Here is an 8488-nt window from a genome sequence, read left to right on the forward strand (position 1 = left end):
AGGGTCCGAATGGCAGGCTGAGGGATTGAACCCCTGGTCCCTGCGCCTGCTTGCAGGTGCTTTAATCCACTGAGCTATTTAGCCAGCCTCTCGTAGCCAATTTTAATTTGATTTACATTTGTAAACTTCTGTTCACTATGTGGAGAAATAATTTATTCATGAAGAGTCAGAATTCTGGTAGGGAGAGTCAGAGTATAAATGAAGCTACCAATTAAAAGGAAGTTGCAGTGATCATTGCCAGAAATGACAGCACCTAATATTGGAGTGATATCAGTAAGCCAGAACAAAGTAGAAATAGTCAACTTAATTTTATGAAGTAGTTTCTACTTCACTTGGTGATAATGTATACAGAGCAAGGGAGAAAAAGGTGGAAAAACAATGACTTCTAGTTTTCTGGAGTGAGCAACTGGGTAATGAGTAGTACCATGTACTACGATGGAGAGTGAAAAAGAAGCATATTTGGGAAAGATGATAAGAATATTTCCTTTGAAAATATATGTTAAAAATGAGATCTTTTTATGTATCCATATGGATATCTGCAATCAAATGTAGGCAGAATTGATTTACAAATGTTGAGATTATACATAGAGTAACACATGTTAGGTAGTATTAGTCACATCATAAATACATGCTATTATGAAACTACACATGAGCACCAAGGTTCCAGATCTGTAAGAGTTATATTAACTCTTATGCTAATCCAAATATAACTCTCTACTCATACATACTACACTGTGCGTAGATACAAGAAAATAAGTACACCTTTCTATGTGACACACACATACAAGCATGTCTGCATTCTTTCCAAGCTGCTCTTAGCTGTCCTGAGATTTATTTTCTTGCTTATACATCCACTGCTGTCAAATACTTAATTATTGTTCTCCACCTGACTGTGAACATGATGTGGTCATCTGTTGAAAGAGAAGAGATGATACACACAGTATGTGCCGTGCATGCTGCTCCTGGTATGTATTCTTTTGCATCTGGAAAGATTTGTTACAATGACCACCAGCAGGGAAGGACATTTTTCTTCTAATTTCCATTTAAACATAAGAACTACCTGGGTCCTTCAGTGTTAAAGTCTAAAGGTCAAAAAAAAAAAAAGTTTCAGCAAGTGATGTGTGTTTGTTAGTCATCAGTCATAGACTGGTTGTTAGTGGGTTTACTTAGGGCTGTAGAGAGTCCAGGTTTGAACTGTTGAGGAACTCAAGTGCTGAGATTTGATTTGCAGTATTTATATTATATTAATGAGACTAGTACTTTCTTATCTTATTACCATACACATATTAATTAAGAGCTCTTGAAGTGAATATATTTGGGATCCTGGGTTAGGAAGAAGTCCATTTTCCAGAAAATAATCATATAATTATGATGAACTTTTGTATTGACTAGGAATATTCTTTTGCCTATTAGATGTGGCATGGATAACAGATCAGTTTCTCTTAGTTCATATAGGAACATTAAACTATGTTTTAACAGAAATTTGTACACTTTCAGATCTTTTATTTTTTATGACATATTTTCTTCCATTTAGAGTATTTTTTCTTTTTTTGCAGTGCTAGGGATTGAACCCAGCGCCTCAAATATTCTAAAGCAGATGTTCTACCACTGAGTTATATCCCCAGTCCTCCTTTCAGTGTTTTCTGTTTTGTATTGGAATATAAATCTTCCTAAAACGTAGCTAATTTTATTACCCATGTGTTAAAAAATCTTCAGTTATTTTGCATTTCATGTACAATAAAATTTACACTCTTCCACTTGAGATTCCATGCACTGGTGAATTTTTCCCAAACAGTTATTTTAAAATATCTTTTTATATTCTTTGTAATGTACCCTACAACCCAGGCTCACAGTAAAGGTATGTACTGTTTTTATACATCTCTTGTGCTTGTTTATGAAGTAACTTCTGCCTAAAATGCCTTCCTACCCAACATTCTTCTCCAAACCAAAAGCCTGATTTTTATTCCCTCCAACAGTTATCTCTTTCCTCCAAAAACCTTCCTGAGCTGGAAATGATCTTCCTTCTGAAGGGGTCAATATTCTACTTCATATATCTTCTTCTATGGCATTTTCTCTGTCTTGTTTTATTGGCATTTATTTTACATGTCTTGTAGCTCAGTCTGACAGGCATCCCCTTCTGATAATATAATATAAAAAATATGAATAAACTATGATGGATAGTTCCTCAGCGCTTGAGTTCCTCAACAGTTCAAACCTGCTGCACTTCAATTGTGGTGCCTTTTTTCATATAAATGATCAGCATGGCAAATTTTAAAATGCCTTTCCCAACTTCCAGTCTTTATTTGTGCTAACTATATTATTTACCCGTTTTTTTTTTTCTGTAGGATCCAATGATGCTGTTGCTCCGGACTTTCCAACCCAGGTGCTTGGCACAAGAGATGATGACCTCCCATCCATTGTGAACATTAAACATAAGGAAGGGATCTACAGTAAGAGAGCAGTGAATAAGGCCTCCTTGTCAGTGGGGAAGAAACCCTTTCAGAAAGATAATGCAGGTGACTGGCATGGCTTATTAACTCCTTTTCAGAAAGAGATTATATTCTTTTTTAAATCTGTTTTTGCAAACATTTTTCCCTGTATATGTACTAGACATATGCAAGAAGAGAACTTTTTTTTAATTGAGAAACAAATAGCAATTTGTTTGTTTGACAGTTTCAAATTTGTCAAATTTGACAGTTTCAAAACCGATCAGTAGGACAGTTTCAATAATTAATACATTGCATAATGTTGTCTTCGTAGTGGTTATTCATAGTATAAGATGCAGACATGATATCCTGTCCAAACACTATTAGTACAAATCTCTCTTCTCATTGAATTAAGAGAAAGTAGCTGTATATCTATCCTATTTTGTATATACAGATACAAAATGGTCCTTCATTTATATCCCCTTTTTTCGTTTAGTTTTGTCAGAGATAGGTATTCCATTGCCATTTAAATATTGTAGGTGCGTGAATTCAGCAAAATAATCCAATATAGTCCAGTAGTCCATAATAGTAAGTGGGTTATCCATAGGACTGGCATTGTCAGAAGTTGTTGACTTGAGCCTTTTACAGCTCAGCATATTAATATGGCTTTACTTTTCATACCTTGTTTTTATACATTTGTGCTGGATAGTTAAGACCAAGATAAAGCAAGACCTATATAACAAGAAATGTAACTTTTGTATCTGACAAGGTCAGTCAAATCCCCTTAGAATTTATCCTGAAACCCTGTACCACAGTTTGTAGATCCTTTGTGTGTGTCAGCCATGTGGATGAGTCACAGCCATTGCTTGACCAGTTTGCTCTCTGTGAAAGCCTGAGAGAATGTTTTCTTTCCATGTGACTCTCCTTAGACACACTCTACATCATTGATCACATTCCTCTGGCCCCCATAATCTCCTTGATCAGAAAATTTGGGCCACAACTGAGTTACAGGATGTTACAGTACAGGTTCTCCTGTGTCCTGAGTCTTCACTGACCTTGAAAGGTTAGGGCCAAAATGTTGGCTGTCCTTGCAGCCCAAGAAGAGAAAATATTTACAAAATCATATAAAATGCTTGAGAAATTTTTGAAAATTGTTATTTTTACCATGGGAAATAAGTTACACTGCAACTTTTAAATTTTATTTTAGGGAAGGGGCTACAGGGTGTTCAGGGTCTCACTACTAGATTTGATTCAGTGATTCTCCTGTTTACAGCTTCCCAAGTGCTGGGATTATAGGTGTGTACCACCACACCCAGTCTCTCCTGTAGTTTCAAAACAGTGGTTCTATGTTCTAGTTTTGGCATCATGTCAATAACCTTGTGAGGAAAAAGCATGAAAATATGCTTTATATACATTTATTCTTCTAGATAATTTTTACCACAATGCAAAGTGTGTAGAAGTCTGTTTGTTGTTTTTGGTTTTTTTTTTTTTGCCGCCCCCGCCAAGCCTGCCCTGAGGGCAAGTGTGGTACGGTCCCCTACATGGCCCTACACACCTGCCTAAGCTTGTGTAAGGAAACGCTTTACACTGCTGAGCTTTCTCACCAACCCAGAAGTCTGTTTTTAAATGCCTCTTGAAATGAGAGAAAAATAGGCACATTTGTCACTTGACATTGAGTCTGCCAAGTAATTTGAAGTATGTTTATAAAATGTAGTTCATAAATGAAAACTTCACATATTAGGAATCTCTTACCTCTTTGCTACTGTCCGTCTATGTTAATGGCAGTTGATTTGATACAGATAACTCCAAGATCCTGCTGTCAAAAACTGTCTGAGATGGTAGGTATGAAAAAATTTGGTAGGGTACAGGCTATAGATTAAATGAACTCCATCAGAGTCTCCAGAACTCACTAGCTTTAACTTACCCTCTGGGCTTCCTTTGGTAAGGAAGGTATGTTTGAAGTAAAGTTAGGATCAGTTGACTGCAAGCTGATGACTTCTAAGTCCTCTCATCAGGAGTAGTTGGACCTCAACCTCAGGAGTAGTTGGACTATTCCTAGACTTCCTGTCATGAGGAAAAGTACTCTTCCTACCTCAGACTTTTGGCAGTCAGTTCACTTTGACCAAAGCCCATTCTCACAATTCTTATCTAAGAAGATTAAAGGAGAGAAAACCTGTTGAGGAAATTGATCAGGGATATGTGTAGCAGTTACATGAGCCTATTAAAAATTTGATATCAGAAAAATCTCAGTAGGAGGGTTGGAATGGAAAACTGAAAAATATTAGAAAACAGCAAATCAAAAAGGAAAAGATGGGAGGCTGAGGCAGGAGGATTGTTGTGAATTCGAGACCAACCTGGGCTACAAAGTGAGCTCAAGGCCAGCCTGAACTGCGTAGCGTGATGCTGTCTCAAAAAGACCCCCCCCAAAAATAAATAAATAATAATAATAATATTAAGGGAAAAGAAGAGAAAGGAATGAACCCCTTGAGATTTGCCTTAAAAGTTCAACATCCAAAGATAGGTGTTTTATAGGCAATAGAAAGCAAGGCATCATTTTTCTTTTTTAAAAAAATGTATTTGGTACAGGGTCTCACTACGAAGCTCAGTCCGCTGAGCTATCTCGCTGGCCCCTGAAAAGAAGGAGTCAAAAGGACCAGTATAGAAGTCCATTCCAGAGCGAAAGGATCTGAGTTACTTGATTTAAAAGGGACTACATAAAAAATACATACCAAGTTACATTAGTATTTCATATTTCATAATACTTGTTAGCAAAGATTTTTAAAGCTTCTAAAAAAGAAACTTGGTTCTCTATAGAGAAATGAAAATCAGGCTGACATCATACTTTTCAAAAAGCAAAACGTGTAACAGGAAACCAAAGGAATAATGTCTTAGAATTCTGAAGAAAAATTATTTAACTAAACCAAGGGAGGTTTTTTATTTTGTGTTTATAGGAATAAAAGAAACTGCTACATCCAGACTTGGGGGTGGCACACACAGGAGAGAGAAGAGTTGAAACTCCTCCTTTGTGATAGTTGCACTGAAGACTTAGAACCAGTTCTATTGAGGACTACAAGAAAACTCAGATTCATAGCATACCCTCTGTAAGTGATGGCAAACCCTTTTAGATAGGGCAAACAACTTTCTGCAGCATTCATGGCATAGTTTCGCCACCATTGCCTTATGGGATAATTGAATTCAGAAGTTTTCAATTTTATTTAAAACTATAGGGATGAAATAGGAATTGATACATAGAAACTTAGCACAAAAACCGGGTAATTGTTCAAGAAAAGCTGAAATTTCTAAAAGAAAAATAAGCGTAATTACATTGTAGTAGGAGGCTAAATTGTGATTAATAATTGTATACTGTTATGGTTTGTGTCTAGTTGTCCCCCCATAGCCTCATGCAGTCATGGGGCAGACTTCTAGAGTTTGTTATTAACTCAGGATCCACTGGGGTTCTGGCTGTGAGTGCTACACATGCCCTGGGGCAGGTAAATTGTATTACAGTGTGAGAGAAAAGAGGCCAGCTGCTTGAGCTGCTGCTACTCCTCCCTTTGCTCTCTTGCTTTTTGTTGCTGTCATGAAAGGTTCTCTGCGTTTTGCCATTGTGCCGTTCTGCCTTGGAGCCAGCTAAATATAGATTGAAACCTCCAGTAACTCTGAGCTAAATAAACCTTTTCTTCCTTCATCTTGGGTGCCAGGTATTTGTCCCAGCAATGAGAGAAGAGTAACTGAGACATATACTAATTATTTAAACACTAAATATTTATTTAATTGGCTGTTAGTTCAGTCACCGTTAATACTATTTACCATGGGTGATCCAAAATTTTTTACAGTAAAAAGTACATTGCCATTAATCCCTCTCAAAATACTAACTTCAAACATACGTATCCTGTCATTCTTACTACTTTCTGAATAAAGATGGAGAATATTTTAGTAATAGAATTGAAAAGTTTGCAAGCATATGGGGGCTAGGGTATGCTTGAGGCCTAGGGTATGCTTTTCTAACATACTTGAGGCCCTGTGTTCAAACCCTAGGACCATCAAAACATAAAACAACCACCACCACAACCACAGAATATGTGGAAAAATTGATGAAAATGTTGGTTTGAAAGAATTGATGTTCAGATCATTTTCTGGTTTCCCTGAGCACAGTCTAGCTAAATTTGAACTGAACAGTAAAAATATATACTAACAAAACAAGAACCCATCTGTAATGGGTTGAATAGTGTTTTCCATGTGGTGGCGTGTGCCAGTAATTGCAGCTCTTGGGAGGCTGTAAACAGGCAGATCAGTATGAGTCTGATCTAGTAGTAAGACCCTGAATACCCTGTAAACCCTCCTCTAAAATACAAAAAAAAAAGTTTTCCAAAAATTTATATCCATTAAAAATTTAAAATGTGGTATTACTTATAAACAATGTCTTTGCAGATATATTAAGTTAATTTTATTTGACCTGTGTTCCTAAAAAATAAATAAATGAATAAAATAAAAGTGGAATCCATATTAGGATAGAATAGAAATTAGAGTTATGTTGGCACAAGCGAGGAAACACCAAGGTAATTGGAAACTGAAAGAGACAAGAATTCTTCCCTTAGAGCTTTCTCAAGCAGTGTGGCCTAGCAGACATCTGGCTTTCAGACTTTCAGCCTATAAGTCTGTTTAGAACTGACCTATAGTTTGTTTAAAACTGCCTAATTTATTTTAATTTGTTTTGGCAACTCATGAAAACTGATAAAATCATGTATCATTTGAAAAGTCAAAAGTGTAATTCTCAGTAATTCAGAAATTAGAATCAGAATAAAAATTATAATGTATTTAGAACTGAATAAAAATAAAAATTCTATTTTCAATTTATGAAAGATAGCTGAAGTGATATTTAAAGGTGAAATTATGTACTTCCAATACAAATGCTGAAAAATAAGAAAAGTCCAGTCAGAGTACCAATTTTTTTAAGATGTTAGCAAGCTCATTATAAAATTGATAAAGAAATACAGAGTACCAAGAATAACAAAGGCAATTTTGAAAAAGAACAAATCTAGAAGATTTGCAGTAGCAGATGTGAAAACATATACAACTGTAGCAATTTAGACAGGGTGATACTGGCACAAGGATAAGCAAACTGACCATAGGGGAACAAAAATTCCATTCTTAGGATGCTGTCACATAAGAACATTACCCAAGGTAGGTCATAAATGTTGAAATGGGGGTTGCACCTCAGTATCTCTGGGGCATTTTTCCCCACCTTTCCCATTCCTGGTCAAAGGTGTGGTTTCAAAGGCACAACTACATGCCATGACACCCACCACACCCACACTTCTGGTTCACAAGGGAAGTGGAGGGGCAGGTAGATGGTCGAAGGCCGGGGAAGACGAACACCTGGTGGGTGTACTAAATGGGACTGTATAGGCCTGGTGGGCTCGGAGGAGCCATCTGCAAGGCCTGGAGGTCCAGGGTATCTGTTCAAAGCCTCAGGCTCCATTACTACAAGTAAGTGCCCTCACCAGAGTAGGCTTGTAGTTCCTTGACTGGACCATGCCTGCATAGCACTGGTCTTTACAAACTGGTAGAACAGAATTCTTAGACAGTTTTTATTCTGCAGAACTAGGAAGAGCCAGTAGACATTGCATTGATATCATCACAGAATCTTTCTGTATCCCCAAGGAACTATGTAGTTTAAGGAAGAATGGGTTTCATTTTTAAATAAACAAATTTAAAGAGAAAAAAATTCCTATATGGTCTTATATGAGTTTACAGCCTTACTTAATAATTCACTGATCTCCAATTTGTGTATTTTTCTAGGAAAAATAGGTTTCAGTTTTAAATAAACTTAAAGAGGAAAATTATCCAGAAAAAAATTTCCATGTATGTTTTGTGTAAGTTTATACACAGCCTCACTTTTTAATAATTCACTGATATGCACAAATATAGATATTTGTGTATTTTTCTTTAAAAAAAATTTTTTTTAATTTTTTGACATCAGTTATTTTTATTTTAAAGAAAAAAAAATGAAAACAATGGTGCAAAATCTCAAAACAAGATTTTAGGAGAGTAACAATGGT

General features: G+C 36.2%; 1 protein-coding gene across 1 annotated transcript in view; it reads left to right on the forward strand.

The window, feature by feature from the left end:
- Alms1 (ALMS1, centrosome and basal body associated protein) overlaps window positions 1-8488 on the forward strand; it is a 238310-nt gene that overhangs the window by 188173 nt on the left and 41649 nt on the right. Inside the window, exon 14 of the mRNA XM_023718405.1 lies at window positions 2346-2516. Within this exon, the coding sequence (XP_023574173.1) occupies window positions 2346-2516 (171 nt within the window). The remainder of the gene's footprint in view (window positions 1-2345; window positions 2517-8488) is intronic.

This window comes from Octodon degus, unplaced genomic scaffold, assembly GCF_000260255.1.
Source record: "Octodon degus isolate 3935 unplaced genomic scaffold, OctDeg1.0 scaffold00058, whole genome shotgun sequence".
NCBI classification, from domain to species: domain Eukaryota; kingdom Metazoa; phylum Chordata; class Mammalia; order Rodentia; family Octodontidae; genus Octodon; species Octodon degus.